Source organism: Amphiura filiformis, chromosome 1 (genome assembly GCF_039555335.1).
Source record: "Amphiura filiformis chromosome 1, Afil_fr2py, whole genome shotgun sequence".
Taxonomy (NCBI): domain Eukaryota; kingdom Metazoa; phylum Echinodermata; class Ophiuroidea; order Amphilepidida; family Amphiuridae; genus Amphiura; species Amphiura filiformis.
Genome location: NC_092628.1, coordinates 39,134,305 through 39,154,306, shown reverse-complemented (window position 1 = coordinate 39,154,306; position 20,002 = coordinate 39,134,305). Strand labels below are relative to the sequence as shown.

Sequence of the window (20,002 nt, the reverse complement as noted above, 5' to 3'; positions counted from 1 at the left end):
GTTTAGGCAGTGGAACCTAATGTGTCTGGGAAGACAGTTGGTCCATAAAATCAATGATTTTAAACATTTCAAAATATCTGGAAGAAATATTATGCAAGAGGCAGCTTGATGCTACAAAATATCACACTAACTTGGACAGTCATTATTCTTGGTATGGGGGTAAGCATACAATAAGTATGGATTGCTTATTTCATGGAAGTCCAGATATTCTCCTAAAGTATACATTACATTCTAGAAAACATCAATATTCGACTGCTAAGTTTCTTTTATATGTAAAAAATGACAACATACAAATCAAAGAATATTAGGAAATTAAAATAAGACCTGTACAAAAACAGAAACAAATTTTGTGATAAATATAAAAACTGTAAAATTTGCCAAAGATGAAGTACATGTAACAGGGTTAATGTTTGTAAGAGTTGGTCGTTTCTTTGTCACTAAATCAACACAAAAAAAGCTCATAATTTATCACATTTTACAAGCACCAACTTCAACTGAATTTAAACATCAGTCATGACATGATACATTAAATGAGCTTAATAACAAATATTTACAGAATTTTTGTTTTCAGTACTACTGAAGATGTGTTTAGTGCTCTGAAGATAAAACAATAAAGTAAGATTGAAAATGGGAACTGAATGCCTATTCAAGTTGCAGAATGTATCAGGGGCTCAAATCACCATGCTTTAAATCCAATTTTTACAAATATATTAATCAATATATGCACTAACGTACTGCATAGAATACTAGTATGCATGATTTTAGCAAGAATTGGTCCTATTCTCAGCGAAATCTGCATAGAGTATACATGGTGCTATTACAGTTGAAATTGATACACCCCATGGAAGACATGACCTTAATCTTCCACACAGGGAGTGTGTGTGAATTTCAAATGGAGTAGCCTGAATGGGTAACTCCCTGAAATCTACACACCCTGTGTCGGAGTTTAAGGTCATATCTTCCATAAGCACTACTTTCAGGCTCTGTTGCTTTTATAGTATACTATCTAAATAGGTTACGTCGCCCTCGATTCTCGCGCTTCATGCATTTCAACTAGAATAGCCCATGGTCTCAGTGAGAAATGATGTACTCATAACAATATATGTTGAATATAATGGGTTTCAATGAGAATTGTACATATTCCAAGCAATATGCTGCATAGACTATGTACAATGCACATTGTTTCAGTGAGAAATTGACATAGAACTATTCTTGCCAATGCCGATAATATTATTGGTGTCTGCGACAATTTTACATATTTTTATCAATACATTGCACAAAATATGCATAATTTAGTGAGAATTTGAGACCAATCTGCTGTACTGAATCTGAACCCTTGGATATATAATACATACGGCATACTAGTTTCAGGGATTATATATGGTAAATTTATATAACAATTAGTGAAGCTCTTTTCTTGCCTAAGTATATAACATCATAGGCAGTCATAATGTATATCACTATACTATAATCTATATATGTTTCTTTATTTGTTTGTTCCTCAAGCGAAGTCAGCTGACAGGCCTTTGCCTGAGTATTGCAGTCTGGCCAAGAGATCACTTTAACAAACACGTTGGAGCCTGTACTATTCTGAATGTCATTCATTCATAAAAAATAACTTAAATAATATAACAGGTTAGAAAATATTGGCCTTTGACCTACGACTATAAATAGATTACTATAGTATGTGTAGCTTTATACAATACTACAGCTATATGTACATGTTGTACTGGAATCTGTCCAGGCCCATAGCCAGGTTACGTACCATAGCCAGGTACATAATTACAAATATCGCATACATGCAAAAGGTTGACTTTTAAATACCCCTAAAAGTATACTTTTAGTTTGAACAGTTTAATTTGAACAACTGATCACTCTGTCATTATAATTTGGTGGACCTTAAATTTTAACCCTCACTATAAAGGGGGGGGCTTTTTTTGTCAAGGGGAGGTTTGCATTTCACCCTGCACCCCTGGCTATAGGCCTGTACACAATTCAATCATATTATATGGTAATTTACATATTTCCCTAATATAGGTACATGTAATCCTTAAACCTTTTCCCCTTACCATGCACATGCAGATCAATCGTCACCACATGGCACACATGGTGTATGTACTTTATAAAATACTTGAAAGTACACATGGGAAGGGCAATGGAAAAACTTAATCTGTAATGAAATTGGTACTTCATTGATATGAGGAAAACAGTCACCAAGTGCTGTGTTTGTAACTGCATTTCTGCTATTTTCTATCTTTCAAAATATTTGTTAGAAATATTCAAATGACAATTATAGACAATGTTAAAGGAAGTGTCCGGCAATCACAACATTAGGTCTTATATGTTAGAAAAATAATTATCAAGCACGAATCACATGGTTTTATTTCAATCAACTCATATTAACCATAAAACTAATAAAAACAGCCGTCTCTCAACACGCGATATTGAAAATTCCAGCGAAATGTTCTAGAGCAGTGACGTCATGGTTAGTGGTGCTCATTTGTCGACAGGCTTCATTGAACTATGTGGACGTCACTGCTCTAGACAATTTCGGGCGCAGGAATTTTGAATATCGCGTGTTGAGAGATGGCTATTTTATTCGCTTTTATGATTAATATGAGTTTGTTTGAAATAAAACCATGTGATTCGTGCTTGATAATTATTTTTCTAACATATAAGGCTTAATGTTGTGATTACCGGACACATCCTTTAAGGGTCCGATGAGGGTTGGTTTGATTAACAATTATGTTTTATTTGAAATAAAATTCCTACTACATTGGTAACAATTAACAGAGTGCACAAAGTTACAGAGCACGGTGCACTGAACAAAAAAATAAACATTTTAAACAAAAACAAGAATTCATCATAACTTTGCTAATAAACGAATGATCTTCTTTTGTCTAAAGTAAAATGCATTAACCGACATGCTCGAATGTGACTATTTATCAACATATCAAATCATATATTCACTACTTCTTTTACTAATAAACTAATTAATAAACCCTAATTATAATGGAGTGAACTATTTAGCTGTGCAAGTATATTAAAGGTGTATGGATGATATATACAACAGAACCTTATTTCCAAAATTTCAGTTGATTTGAATTTTGCATTACTCTATTCTAGTAGTTGTAGTTACATTCTGTCGACACACAGAAAATTCAAATGATGAATTTCTTTGGCAAATGACCAAACCTGATTTCTGATAGCATAAAATATCTAAACTTTTTCGGAGGTAAGTGTGGGATTAGGAGCACGAAATGCCCCTTTAATATAATATTTTACAAGTTGAGCCATTACCACTTATATACTTGCACTAGCAGGGGTGTAATAAGGGGTAGAAAGACAAATGCATATTTACCCCATCACTGGGCAAACTACTGTACAACTTCGTACACATTTGATCTAATATAGATAGCTCAATGGTATGACTGTGTAAATTTGACCCCCTACTCAGAATTGTGGCCACATACACCCCTGACCAAACTAATAGTTTGGAACGGAATATTATTATTTTCTTACACACTGAACAACATTAAATTTGTTCTAATTAATAAGAAAAAATAATAATCAGCCAAATATCCCATTATTCAGTGTACAACATAAAATAACATACATGCTAAGTTCGCAAATGTAATTAACTTATTAATAATTGACGGGTTTATTCAGCATATTTGTATACAAATTAATTTACATAAATTTACATCTGCGCTATTTTGACATTTTCTTACTAACGAAGTTTCCCAACACCATTATATGGATATACATAACATTCACTATAAACAACATGTACAGAGGAAAAAAATACTGTTTTTTTTTAAATTTAAATATCACATGGTAACATATTATATATAAAAAATTCATTTCTTAAAAAAATAATATTATGAATTGTGACAATATTATCAAGTTGTACTTTATTTAGTTTAGGCCAAAGAAAAAATATTGTTGTGTTGCCCTCAACCGTCCTACCCTAAATCCGGAAAAATCAGGGGGGCTTAATTTTTTTTTTTTTTTTTTTTTTGGAATGATGATTTTTACAGATTTGTTCAAAAACTCAATGTTTTTCGATTAAAATTAATATTTTATTGTAAGACTAGTCTTTGATTGTTGTCTAACAGATATCCAGAAGTCAAAATTGACAAATGTCCCCTAATTGAACAAGCATTATTTAATATTTGAGGGGATTTTTTTAAAAACTAAAGGTTTAAAAAAAAAAAAAAAAAAAAAAATAATCCGACCGTCCTACCCAAATTTCTCATTTTTCCACTTGAGGGCAACACAACAATTTTTTTTTTTGGCCTTATTATTATACCCAACAATTTATGTTGATCAAATGAGGAATCAAGCAGTTTAACCAATTTAAGGAAATTATTTCATCATTGTTTTGGGAACAGAACAATAAAACATAATAAAAATTATAATGGTCTGGGAAAAATGCAACATAAAAAAAAAATGAAAAAAATCTTTACTAAATTCGATGTACACTTAATTTTGAAAATTCATATCATTTCTTCATTCATTACAGGTGGTAATTCTAATTAATTTCAATTTGCATAATTACTCTCTTATATTTGCCAGGCTTCACAACACATTTGCTAAGGGGTTTTGGCACTAAGCACTGACGATCGCAAACAGTAATGCTGATTTATGATTCAAATAATTACCATTGGTAGCATTAATCATGGACGTACTAAATAAGGACGTCCATGAATTATACCCTGTGCAGATAATCAGACAAATGATGCCACAATAAAATAAAACTTGTCTTGAGTACAGTCCCTTGATCAGTCAATCAACATAAACAGCTGGGTTGTAATTATATAAATGTCCTAATTCATAACATCAAGGCATTATCCCGCCCACTTTGGTGGCACGTCATCCCTTCGGCACCATAGACAGCATAATATAGTAACGAAGACAATGATGAGCAAGACGAGCGCGCAGATTACGGCTATCCACCATGGGTCTACCAGCAGACCTCCTAGTTGCGCATTCCCTGGTGGTTGCGTTGGAGTCACATTCTTCACAGAATTTACTGTGGGGGAAAAACAAGGAAGAATGTTAGAATTTGTTGATAATATGTGACCCACACCCACAAAACCCGGAACAAGTTGCCAGACATGTTTTTGAGTTATAGGCTTCTAAAGATGAAAAGATTCCCAATTTTGAATTCTTAATATCATGGTATTTGACTGTTGGACTAAGTGTTATTTCAAATCCTAGGAAGTACTTATTATTAAAAAGAGGATTATTTAATCAATCATTAATACTGTTGAACTAGAATAACCCCTATTCAATCTTGTATAAATAATGCAGAAACTAATCTGTCCATTTCTCAGAATAGCAATTAGGCAAAAATATCAAGGTATCATTTACAAAATTATTCATATCTTGAAAAGTATTGATGCTATTTATATAATTTTATCCTATTAAAGCTTTTTATTTAGTGCTTATGTTTGTATCAAATCACGAAATGTCAAAAATGTGACATGTAATGAGCACTACATAATTTTTAATGAGGTATTAGTAGCAGACCCATTTTTTCCATTATTATGTCCTCAGAATCTTCCTTCCTATACTTTGTACAGAGTTGAAGAGTCCAATATAATCAACACTTGGTGTTGGATAGGCTCACTTTTTCCCCAAAAATTTAGTTTTCTACAATTTTTTGACCAAATCACATTTTTGACCAAAAATCACATTTTTGCCAAAAATCAGTAACATGTCTTTTTGGTAAAAGGAGATTATATAGTAATGAGTAGTTCACTAAATTGAGTGTTCATAAAATGTACAAAAAATATTTGTGTGTTTGTGACCTATTTGCAGGAACATGTCAAATTAATTTTAAATATGTAAATAAATGTCCAACTTGATGCATGCATTAAGTTCAGGTGTAATTGCTCTCTTTATTGGTGAAATTTGCGGGTTTTTAATGTTTGTTTAGGTTTGGTTTTTTCAATGAAATTATATGGTAAAGAGTAGTGATGTTTTATATGTAAACAAATGCACGAAGTTTCCAGGTGGAATAACAAACATTGTTTAAGTGCTAGAAATAATACTAGATGTTTGGTTTTATTTGTATGGTGTTTTGTCTGTTCACCCGTTATCAAAATAATCAAATTATTTGGTAGATTGCAGACATTTGAATGTTAGCAAGCGCTACACATACTATGTATGTTTTATTTGTGAACTAGGCATTTCCCGGGGGCGTTTCTATGTCTGCTTAGTCTAATTAAATTGAAAGTAGACATTTCAACGTGATTATTACATGTAGATTAGATTACATGGTAAAAACAGTCATGTTTTATAATTATGTAAAGATATGAATGCATGCAGTGCCCAGGTTTAATTACAAACATGTGTCTATAACACTGCAACACTGCCAATGCATTGCAGTACCCAGGGGACAGCAAAAGGTAAATCCGGCCCTGGATGCAAGTTGTCCCCCGGCTCGAAATATCGGGGCAAAATTGGACAAAAGTTTTAATGTGCGTCTTCGCTTTGTAATTATTGCACAGCCCCTAAAGCAAATTAATCAAAAATGAATTTTTCTGTTTTGTTGTTAAAATAAAAGTTAAGATGTTCATGATTTAGGTTTTGTTTTATGGTTCAGTGAGGAATATTGCCATTTATGAAATTTCATGCATACACAAAAGTTGCACTTTTCTATATTGGCTTTTTGTTAGACTATGCCATAGGCCTTTAGTCGAGTTTTGATAAATAAAGAAATATGTTAATAAATCATGATGAACACATTCAGTTGAACTCGATAATAAATTTAACCAATAATTTGCCAAACAATTTACTGATTTTTTTACTCTCTTCAAAGAAACAACAAAGTCATGTCATTATTTTTATGAAGCTTATTTTGAAGAAAATTTGCCTGGCCAAATTATATCTCAAAAAGTGAAAATGCCGACAATTTGTGGTGAACGCCTGCCCGGTCACATATTAATAAAATTTGCCATATTAAGTGGATATTAGTGTAAAAGCAATAGAAATAAAGTCTCCAATAACACAATATTGAATAGGGATTAACAAAGGGCACAATGCAATAATTAAATTTATATAAAATATTTGTATAAAATAATTTCTTTTCCGAAGCATATGTGCTTTGATATGTGCTGTTATACTGCAAAAGTGGACATTTTTGCAGTGCATTAATTTTTGCACACAACACAGTAAAAACACACAAATATGTTATTTTAATCTATAGGCCTATGTAAGAAAATTCAAAATCATGAAATTAAAAACAAGCAATGTAGTTCAAAATCGGCAATGTAGTTTCATTTTACAGGGCCATTTTCACTAAGACATCACCAGTACCTGAATCTACTAAATCTTTCTGTTAAGACTAAAATACTGATAATCGCTTCAGGCACTTGTGATGCATAGCACATCTTTGTGAAATTGGACCCAGAATGGTGAAGGCCATAGTGAGTCTTGAGCAGGGGCGTAGCCAGCTGTCTTGCTACTGGTCTTGAGTGTAAATTAGTAGTTTACCCAACCAATCACTTATTATGTTATGTCAGGCTCAAACCAAAAGGGGGTGAGTGATATGCATGGTTTTATAGCAGTTTCAACCCATCCTGAGACATTTTTCCAACAAATCCAAGCTGCCAGTCAATCACCTGTCAGTCATGCATAGCGTGATATGCATAATCACTTGGTAGCCTGCATTTGTTAAAAAATGTCCCACAATGGGTTGAATCTGCTATAACTTCCTTCAACATGCCATCCAATGTTGCCTGATACTGAAAAAAAATAATGTGGCCTAGTGTGAATTCTAGATAATTTACTTGAAATGAATTAATGTAATTGGTGCACTATATTCCAACTTCCAAAAGAATGAAATGTTGGTTAGTAGTAATAATAAAACATTATAATTTTATGCAATGTACATTGTTAATGCTGAGAAAGCAAAAAAGTACAACTTGATATATTGGGTCAGCTACTCCATTTAAAATCCACACTCCCCGTGTGGAAGCTAAGTCTTCCACAGGGGGAGTTTAAGCTTCAAGTAGAATAGACAATTGGGTAACTTCCATTTGAAATACTCACTCCAGTTGTGGAAAATATAGGTTAAGCCATTATACAGGGGGAGTATGGGTTTCAAAATGATTAACTCTGACCAATTACATCTGAAAAACACTCCCCCTGTGGAAGATATTTCCCAAATCTTCCACAGGGGAAGGGTAGTGTGGATTTCAACTGGAATAGCCCATTTGACAACTTGTGTCACAAGTTATGAACCATTTTGACACTGTTGAGATTACTAGCTTTTCGCCATCTTATGACTTCCCCACTAACATAATGAACTTGTTCAAAGATGGTTGTTACATTAATATACCTTTCTGTTCCATAACTTTGTGTATGTACACATAGTCATAGATATTAGAAAGTGAGGCAAATGGTATTAATTTTATTAAAACAATATTGTAAGATTCCTGAAAAATGAAGATTTGTATTGGTTTTTCACAAAATGTTAGTATTCACCATAAGACACATGCCCTTTTAAGTTTGAGCCACCAGAATGACAGAAAATCACTATTTCATTCCAGGGCCTACACATAACAATGAATGTGTGGTATCCATTCAGGTAACCCCAATTAAAATTCATACTCCCTGTGGGCAAGATTATGTCTTCCGTAGGGGGTGTATGGATTTCATCAGGAACAGCCTTTTGTACTTAAAGTCTCTGAATGTCCCATTCAGAAATAGAATTGATACTTGGTTAGTACACATGGTTAGTATAATGAATCTGAATTCTGCCAGCTCAGATGTACTTATGTCACAGTGGGTTTAAACTTGGTAATCCAGCTAGTATAAATCCAGTTCATATAGTTATGACAGAGTCCAGGGACAGATAGCCGAATATCGAGTTGTTCCTTTGTTAAGTTCATGTTACGTATGCATTCTCTTGAATTACAGCAGCGGAGATCAGCTGTATGCTGCCCTCTTTCTATCCACTTATCACACTGTATCACCCATACCATGGAAACATGGCATGTTGCCCATGGGGATCGACGCTAACTTAGGTACCGTGTGAGCAAACACAAAATAACGCAAATAGCATGAGCGTACATAAAAGAAAATTCACGCAATGTCACCACCAGGTCTGAACGCTGTACCGGCGTACAATTCGAGTACACTTAGAGGGCACAGGCATGGAAAATTCCAATCTGTTTATTTATTAATCTGTGGTATCACCATTACATAACCGATATGCTGCCCTTTGGCATTCTATATCTGATCCCCTGTTTGCTAATTCCAGTAAATTCATGCATTACATGAATTTAACAAAGGGACAAATTGATATTTGGCACTATGTCAAACTCATAAGGCCAATGGAAGTCGATTTTGAGTTTCCCGTCACCCGCCCTCACTTCATTTTCTGACCCTCACTTGAATTCATTATTGTGATTTTCCAAAAAATACCGATAAAAACTGGTTATATTTGCGAAAAAAATGATGAATATCCATTTATTTTTGGTGGAAAAATCGAAATCAAAACATACATTTTGCTGTCAATCTTGCAGACTCTTTTTAATACACTTTTGAATCTCATTTGGGCTAAACATCCATCTTCAAGTGAGTGAGCGGCGTATAACAACACATTTTACATGGGTGTCGGTCATATAATGAAAGGCAGAAAAATGAATAATGAAAAAGATACCTCACTTGTTTTCAGAAATTATGTGACGGGAAACTCAAAATTGAATGTTAGGGGCCTAACGATATGTAATCATAAAAACACATAATAGGAATTTCCAACCTTGTTTGAAGCCACTGGAACATTTGAGCCCTTAAGTGTTTGTGCAGCAAGGTCATATCTGTAACAAGCTGATTAATTTGAATTTGTATCAGATATATCTAAGCTTTTTTAGTATGATTCCTAAAGCATATCAATCTGGTCCGTCTCAAGAACCATAACAAAATCTATTACCCTCTTAGCAATGAGAATTGACATGTTTCTGGTTCTGGTATTCAAAAAATTGACAAATTCAGCTTACAGATATGACTTTGCCACATTCATATGTTATGGTTAGAGTTTCCAATTTAAAGGAGCACCAGGAAAATTAATTGTGTTAATATGTTAATTTGATGTGTGGTTTGTTAACTGTTAGTAAGTGCAAAAAATAACCAATAAAATAAACCCCAAAACAAAGACTTTTTATGATATAATGATATATCAAAAAAATAATAGAATTACTATTTCAATTACCTACAAATCTTTCATTTCATTAATACTTTTTTTTGTGTAAAGCTTCCTAAGTTTTGTAATTATACTAATTTTCAAGAATATTATAGTTGATTAAGATAGATTAATATGATGAATTTATTAAGTTTTTGTTTGACAAATACTTGGACAAAGTTGAGAACTTTAAGAAAGAATTATACAAAAACAAAGATAGTACTATTCTATAATACAGGAAAGGCATCTAAATAGTATGCTAAAGAACTTCCAAAATTATATTCAAGTAATTTGGCCTAGATTTTGTTTAATATGGAGTAAAACATTGGAAGTAATATTTGCTGATGTGATCATTTTATATTTATGTTATGTTCATTGTAGTATCTGTTAGTGACTAACAAAAATTTGTTGCATCGAATTTTCAATGTCGAATAAAAGTATGCAGCGTGCCTTACTTGACCTTACAACATTTACATGTATAAAGATGGATTACCATTGACTGATTAAGTGGTTGATTGGTCAATTGATTGAGTGATTGACTAAACCCTATGGGAGATGGATATATCAATGGGTAATTCAAGTTGAAATCCATACACCCCATGTGGAAGATATAACCTTAGTCTTCCACACAGGGAGTGTAGATTTCCAATGGGTTACCTGAATGGGTGATTCCATTTGAAATCTACACTCCTGTGTGAGAGATTAAGGGCATGGTTCTACAGGGGTGAATGGATTTCAACTGAAATGTCCCAATATTAAGGTGATGAATGGTAACCTACATGATTTAAAAAAATGTTTTCTCACTCATACCACAAACATGATTATCACAAAAAATGCAGAAAAAAAATGTTATGACTGGGCATGATTATGTAATGGTCCATTCCAGTCGAAATCCATACACCGCTTATGGAAGATATGACCTTAATCTTCCACACAGAGGGTGTAGATTTCAAATGGAGTCACGCATTCGGGTAACGCCATATGAAATTCACACCATCTGTGTGGGAGATTAAGGTAATGTCGTCCACAGGGGGTATATGGATTTCAAATGGAATGGCGCAATGTTAGTTCTCCACAACTTGTGTGTATGATAGTAAAATAAAGGGGAGCTATCTTACTGCTGGTTTCTTTATTATTATCGCTTCGTATCCCACCGAGAAAACCTATCAAAAGGAGCTGCATAGTAAAAAAATACATAGAAATAGTAACTACAAAAATATAAGACTAACACAAAATAGATGCTTCTTGCAAAAAAATAATTAGGCATCTAAGACGATCAAAATCAAACATGCAATAATACAGAGTATAACTGCTAACATTAAATTTCTACTACTAAGCAGAAACAACTAAACAAGTAAAGGAAAAATAACAACATTAAGATAGAACAAGCATGATTTGGTATCCAAAGGATCTTGTGAGTTTGTGGGTAAAATTCTTAGCCACATGGTTGCGGGTTCCTGTGTGACACATATTTGGTTGCATGATATTTGGCTATTTCTCCATTTACGATCCTGCCCAAAAGTGTCTGGTTTTGACATGACACGTCACATAATATACTGATGTATTTTTTAAGCAATATCTATATTTTGATACTAATTTCTAAATTAATTAAAGCAACAACATGTGTACCAAATTGGAAGTACAAAGACTTAATATCTGCAAATTTGCCTCTTCCATTTGAATGTATTTTGATTATCATCATCTCTTGAGAAACATCTTAACATACAATGTGGCTTTATGTTCTCTCCGGGATTGACGCCCATGGTTGCAGGTGCTATTGTCAAACGCAATTGATGGCAATAACACCACAATGAAAAATACCTAAGTGATAAGAGTTCTCACATTCTAATGCAAAGCTGTATACAGGGATACTTGTCAAGTATTACCAAATACCCGTAAAATATATGATGCCTTGGAATTGTAGCAGTGGTAGGGTTTAAGAGGTGAGGGTGAAAATAAGGTAAAGAGGCTATAAATTTATGTTAGGGCTGGGGTTGGCAACTAAATTTTGTGCTATCTGCAATGCACTTAAGAGAAAAAAACTGTTGGTTGGAATTGTACTACTGTCAAATCTCTATAAAGAAGTTTCTGGATTAAAAATTATTTATTCAAGAGTGTTCAATTAACTCTCTCCATGCAGGTGTCAACTGCAGACCACAATTTTCAAATATTCAAAAATCCTAGATTTTGCATCAAAATAGATCAATGGCCATAGAAACCCATTGAACTTGACATGTTTTGATGTGTAATGAAACATCCTCATGTTGCTAACTAGCATTATTTAAGATCATTTATAAAAACAAAGATTTTGGCACCATTTTCATCAAGATTGGAGCAATTTAAAATTTTGACCTTTTAGAGGTCAATGCTTGACCTTTGACTCTTTTGGTAACTGGAGTGGTACATCACATCCTAGATAGGTAAAACTATACATTTTCTGAATCCTTATGGCCAGTGGAATACATTAGTAATGTTCTCGACACAATTTGATAAAGTTTAAAATTTGACCCCCATTTGACCCCAAGTTTAATGACCTTTCCCCCCACCCATGAGACAACATTTTATTTTGGGAGCAACAAATTTGTGTACTAGGGACTTTAAGGATTACGAAGAAATATATTAGAAAAATACACCATTTGGGTGTATGGGAGCCAGATAGCTGGGAACTAAACTATAGGTGAAGAAATTTTGTCTTGGAATTGACTGGAAATTGCATCGGCAAAAAAGAGCAAAGGTGGTAACAGATTAGGTATACAAGGTGTTGGTTTCATAGAAAAATAAGGAAGAATTAGGGTGAAGAAAAGGTGGAAGAGTTGTATTCTGTCCTAATCTTTCAATTTAGTATCATTTAGGATTCACAAAATGTGCATGTCCAAAAACCTAACCAATTTTTATAAAGTGATTTATGTTTCCTACATAAAGATACCAGTGTGCAAAAAACAGTTTAAATGAAACACACGTGACAGCTTTGATAAAGCAAGATTTTTGAAGTCAAATACACAGCATGCATTGAGACAGTGTCAAGAGTTTTGAACTGTATATAGGTATAGATGTACATGTATACCAAGATGTTATTCAAGAGATGATCACGCATGAGTATATAAACACTGCAAACAAAGAAATAAGGTATATATAATATATATTATTTGCATCTGATGATTAAAAGAAACTGTAGTGATGCAAAATCTTCAATCAAGTGACTCCATTGATTAATTATCTTTTGACCAACATATATTATATATAATACAAGATCACTGCAAACATGAAAGAAGAAACTGTAAAATGACGAGGCAAGCAAGAAACTAAATCTTAATATCATCCCTGAGTTCAAAATCATCATCTATACCTAATAATCTACCTCAATTCTCTACTGTAATAAATTATACGATCATTCCAAATGTAAGATATTTCATAATGTACAAATTAATGTTACTTACCTAACTCAAGTTTAAATATTACTTTTTGTGTATTACTATTATTTTTTAATTTGATATTTCTTCTCTGAGAGCATCATTATTAAATTTTTGTCTTTGTGTGACATTGCTGCTTAGTGTTATACTTTGATAAGAAACACATAGGAAGGCAATGCAACATCATTAACAACTTTCAAGTAAAAGTAACTATTTTCAATCTGACAAAAACTCCTTATATGCTGGACATGCAATATAGACAAAAGTACAGCATAACTAGTTATACACTAAGCCAAAAAAGAAACTTATAATTTTTCACAAGGTCATATCTAAAAATCCTGTCCAGCAACATGAACCAAAATTACACACAGGATTGCCTCAATACTCTACTCTTAACACATGTCAGTAACCAAGCAGTTATCCAACTGACACAACAGCAAAATGCACTGACATGGGACAGCTTCCTGGACCACATTCACAGCCCAGCCCTGTATCAAGAAAAAAGTGTATGAAAAGCAGAAAGCAGCACCGTTTTATCATCTGTGCAAGGATCTTGTGTGCATTCTCACAGATTTTAATTTTTGTCCTGGGTGCCAAATGTTGGGCTGTGAAAGTGAAGGAAGTCCAGGAAGCTGTCCCATGACAGTGCATTTTGCTGTTGTGTCAGTTGGACAACTGCTTGGTTACTGACATGTGTTTTGAGTAGAGTATTAAGGTAATCCTGTGTGTAATTTTGGTTCATTTTGATTGACAGTATTTTAAGATATGACCTTGTGATTCACAACTTGTGAAAAATTATAAGTTTCTTTTTTAGCTCAGTTTATTTTCAATCTGACAAAAACTCCTTATATGCTGGACATGCAATATAGACAAAAGTACAGCATACCTAGTTATATATATCTACCAACCAAACATGGATTTTTGTACATCAAAACTTTTTGCACAATCTAAAACCTACAGATCTCTATAGTTTAGAATAAAATGTAGACTTACATTTTTCACAGTTGACTCCAGAGAATCCTCCGTCACATAGACATTGGTAGCCATTTTCATTATTAACACAGGTAGCACCATTAAGACAAGGATTGCCAGTACATTCATTTATATCTGCATTGACAAAATAATATGGCAGTTTAGTTACCTCAGCAGTCCAGTTAGCTGACTTTGTAAGGTGCTAGACACTGATGTGTGACTGCCTGATGATGGTACAAGTTTGAGCCCTACAATCTTGGAAATAAGTCTTGGAATGCTTGCGTGTAAATAACAGAAAACTGTCACCCCCCTTTCCCCCATGCAATGTTGAGAAATGCCGATATCTTCAGCGGTTTCCCAATGTGTCCAACATTGATTGATGGGGAGGGGGGCAGGGTAAATCATTGTTGTAGATGTCATGTTTGTTCCCATGCACAATATACGTCATTTCCATGATCATTAGAAATTCGGCATGGAATTTACGGCAGAGTGTGCCAAGCGTTCCAAGTACTTATTTCCAAGATTGTAGCAGTATTAAAATGCTGTTCTTTTCAAAACATTGAGCTAGCTTGTAATTCACCTACACAAAGAATTGTCCTGGTCTACTTATACAAACTTGGGGAGCTGATCCTGGTTGTGATGGTTATATGTAGGCTGATTAGGGTCTGTGTCTGTATAAAGCTGCATCCCTTAATGATGCTAAATGGTTTATAATGCGTGTCTTGAGCCACAATGGTCAGCAATTTACTGTATAAAGTGTGCTAAAACTTGAGTTTATGCCTGCGTATAGCACACTATAAATATTACTGTTATTCTTTAAAGCATGCCCTTGAGGAAGGCACTTGCATGAATCAAATCAAATCATATAAGCAAACATACAAATAATTCAGGGGAAGGCACTTGCATATTATAGGCAAAAGTGCAAAAAGACTGATATCTCGGACACTAGCTTCACTGATTTACTTACCTATATCACAGTTAGTTCCTGACCATCCTGCATTACATGAGCATGTGTAAGAGTTGGCTCCATCTTGACAGAACCCATTCCTACATGGATTACTTGCACACTCATTCATGTCTGAAAATTTAATAGACAACATAGAAATATTGCATTAGAGATGAAATCCAAACATGACTGGTGATTGATCGGCGGTTGCGTCTATTGTTTAGAACAATAGACACTGGACAGAACAGGATTGAACTGGTGGTCAACTGTCAGTCGAGTTTTGATTTCATCCCTTACCATAACATAAAACTTTCAACAGGGTTACCAGAAAATTTCAGCCCAAATCTTGGGTCAAATAATAAAAAATGTTACCTTATTTTACCTTATTTTAACTATTGGTTTCTGTGAGAGAGGAAATTACTGGAAGTCGCGGGATTCTATGCTGAAATGTTTTTCTAAAGTACCTCGGACTTCTTCTTGGGATTTCTAATCTGATCTGATATGCAATGCATTACCGGATTTTCCCAAAGTACCCCTTTTATCCGAAATGTTTCAGACAGTGAGACTTATCAAATACCCCCTATTTTGAAAATTTCACAGTCTGTGCTACCGGTCGAAATAAGACCTTTTTCTGTGATATTTGGTAACATGCATGGCTACCAACTTTTGTGTTGAGTGGAGGGTGTCAGGTCATCTTTTAACCCCATGAGAACTACCTGCCGATTGGTCAAAAAGAAGTTTTCATTATCAATTGGACCAATTAGCAACATTGTTAGAATAATTTCACCACACAAAAAAATTGGGGTGAATTATTTGCAAAAACTCCATTCTGATTGGTGATTAAAGTGAAGATATCATGTAATTGACCAATCAGAGGCAATGTTAGATCGGCAGGTAGTACTCAGGGGGTTAAGCTGACATATTGACATTATGTTCCCATGCAATTTTTCCTTCATTTTGCAGATTATTCATATTACTATTCGACAAGTAAACATTTAAATTATGTGGCATATATTTTATGCATCATTCAATCGCTCTGCCTGTATGATGGTGATGGAGTTGGCTACAAACCTGTTTCACAATTGGCTCCAGTGAATCCAGATGGACAGAAACAGTCATAAATGCTACCTATAGCTATGCATAAACCTCCGTTAAGACATGGGTCACTCTGGCAGGCACTCCCTGTATGAAAAAATAGACATTTTTAACTTGGAATGTTGGATGCCCAGAAATAGTTATAGATACTGCGTACTGACTTCTCCTATTCATTGTCATTTTTGTGTGACTTCCATGTCACATAGTGAATAAAGGAAAGAAGAAATAAGAACCCTAAAATCATGTTGCATGATTTTACGTATCGTCATTTTTACCAATAGTAAGCTGAAATTATTATAGATTATAAATCTAAGCAAATCTAAAGAAACATTCAATGAAATCGCAATAGCGACATCTGATTGAGATACAACTTGAAGTCACCCAATCCTGGGCCAGTTTGAGGCATGTTCAGTAAAAACTTCATGAACCGCAAAATCACTATAATTTGTGACACGATCTGGTCCATGGGGGCCAAAGGAGGCATTTTAGAAAATTGAGTTACTATAATTATTATATTCCTTATACAATAGGCTATCATTTACTGAAAACACCAAAGGTCTAGCATACTTGGATCTAAAGTTATTAAGTTTTATGATGTCTATTTTCTTATGTATTTTATTGTTTTTTACTCCAAATTTCTACCTTTATCTCAGTTTCAAATTTGCCGCCTTTGGCCCCCATGGACCAGATCATGTCACATATGATCAGCTCATAATATGCGAGAGTTATTTGGTTTTTTGTTACTGCACGAGTCAGTTAAGTCCCAAGTAACACCATCGTTAATTCGCAAAAAGCACGCATCAGTCACGCAATACGCAAAGTGCAGTTCACGTCAGTACTGAGCCTAACTGTGTTTACGTCATTCTAATATCAATCCACAATGTTATGAGCCCCACCTGTCACAAGCTGATCATTAGGATAGTATAGCTACCATGCCAACCCTATATCCCTAATGCTGGTTGGTCTCAACATAAAATTCTGTTCATCCTTTCTCTTATGTAATGGACTATTCTGGTTGAATCCATACACCCCCAATGGAAGGCATAACCTTACACAAGGGGTGTAGATTTCAAATGGAGTCACCAATTCAGGTTACTCAATTTAAAATACACACTCCCAGTGTGGAAGATTAAGGCCACATCTTCCATAGGGGGTGTATGGATTTTAACTGGAATGGCCATGTGACTCACCTGTCTCACAGAATTGTCCACTAAAACCTTCCATACAATTACATTCAAACTCTGTGGGGCTTATTGATATACAAGTTGCTCCATTCAAACACTGATTATCAAGGCATGGATCAGGTGGCGCTGAAACAAAAGCAATAATATCATTACAAAATTGCTCTTGTTCAATAAATTAAAAACAAAAGGAGTGAGTAAGCTTCCTCAAATGTTACCCACAAAATTTCCATTTTTACATCTTGACCTCATAATTTTGCAGAAAACACTACTAACATCTGGTTGAGTAGTTACATAAGTTTGTTATCACACAGCTTTCAAGAATCAAATAAAAACTATGATTACTATAAGGGACTTGACACAGTGATGCCAAAGCCATGGTTTTGGCCAAATTGGGCTACATGAACGATGCTTGCCACAGTTCAGAAAATCATGCTACCGCTAGTTTGCAGGGGTGGAGCCAGGTTTTGAAAGGGGGGACCCACTCATGAGCAATTTTTGCAACAATTTTATCCAAATTGTCTAAGATCTGTCTATGTAAGTGTCAGGTTGTGGCAGTATTTGTGATGTATTTTATCCATTGTTACGCTGATTTTTAAAGACTATGTTAATTTTAAGAGCATCTGAGGTTTCAAAATGCAATAACAATGCATTTTGCTATTCATTTATTGGTAATTGGTCCACACACTTGAGATTCATTTATCGCTGAATGGTGGGGTGGGGCAATTCGCTGCAGCGTGGTGCTGAAGAGATTTGACTTTATGATACTATTAGACAATCAAGAACAAATTCCAGATTCTGGTATACACATATGTACAACATATCTTTATTTGTTGATACCATCCATGGTGATACATACCTTCTTCACAGTATAAGCCTGTATATCCAGTTGGACATATACATGTGAACTCATTGATACCATTTTGACACTGTCCTCCATTACGGCATGGCGAGCTCACACATTCATCCACATCTGTGATAAACAAGAGACAATCAGGTATTAATCTGTGACTCAAGATTGGTTATTTAAACAAATTGCTCATTGAAGTCCACAAAATATACCATAACATCTCATTCTCAAACTTTGTATAGAACAATGGCTCTTTATTTCTATCTCAACATTTTAAATCAATATATGCCAACCAATCTTGCAACAGTTTGTATACGTATTTTCCCTTCCAAGCACATGGCTGTTTGGGGGAGGCAAGGGCAGAGTCCACCTTTGGGAAATCGGGACAAAGAGATGGAATTTTATGTAAAATCAACACTTTTGGACCCTTTTCTCAGTCAATCCTTTATGTAATTATTTCGTTTAAGCTAATCCTAACCCTAATCCCAATCCTAATCCTAAACTATCCCTAATCCTAACCTTAACCTGTTTTATCCCCTTGGAATGACCAACCTGGTTACATGCCTACAACAAGTAGGGGTAGTGAACAGTAGAACAGGAAGTAAAAAGTAGGAGAAAATTGTCAAATGTCCACTTTTTGGTGAAAATACATTCAAAAAGTCCAAAAAGGGCATTTTATTAAGGGGGTTGGGTCCACTTTTTACAACAAAAAAAATCTTAGTTAACATCTGGAGCACATGACTGTTAATGACATGCATTTTACTTGATCACAGAAATTTGATTTACTTGGCTGATATAGCCTTACCTTCATTACAGTATGTGCCTGTATACCCAGGTACACATAGACACTCATACTGATTGCCTTGGTTATTACATGTAGCACCATTTACACAAGGGCTGCTTTCACATACATTCTCAAGTTCTGTATCAAGAAAGAAATGAGGTTATAAGTAAAAAGGCATACAAGTAATATACATTGAATCTGCAAACACTGACTGCACTCTTTTGTGATATATTTTGAAATCATAATCATAATCATAAGATGAACTTTTCTAATAAAGATATCATTTATTCATTTGTAACACATCAGACATTTACAAATACAGCTGTAAGGGCTATTCCATTTAAAATCCCCACTACCCCTGTGGAATATTGTGGAAATATCTGCCACATGAGGAGTGTGACTTTGAAATGGAATTAACACATTAGCAGCTTCATTTGAAACTCACTCTCCCTCAGGGGAAGATTCAGGTTGCATCTTTCTCAGAGGGCCGTATGAAATTCTAATGGAATAGCCTAATGTGCTAGTTCCATCTGAAATTCACACTCCCCCTGTAGCAGATATTTCCAAAA

General features: G+C 34.4%; 1 protein-coding gene across 1 annotated transcript in view; it reads right to left on the bottom strand.

Moving 5' to 3' along the window:
• Positions 1-2,626: 2,626 nt before the first annotated feature.
• Positions 2,627-20,002, bottom strand: part of LOC140159016 (uncharacterized) — a 171,560-nt gene continuing 154,184 nt past the window's right edge. Inside the window, 7 exon segments of the mRNA XM_072182334.1 lie at positions 2,627-5,035; positions 14,599-14,712; positions 15,545-15,655; positions 16,595-16,705; positions 17,809-17,928; positions 18,659-18,772; positions 19,455-19,571. Of these exon segments, the coding sequence (XP_072038435.1) occupies positions 4,851-5,035; positions 14,599-14,712; positions 15,545-15,655; positions 16,595-16,705; positions 17,809-17,928; positions 18,659-18,772; positions 19,455-19,571 (872 nt within the window). The 3' untranslated portion in view covers positions 2,627-4,850.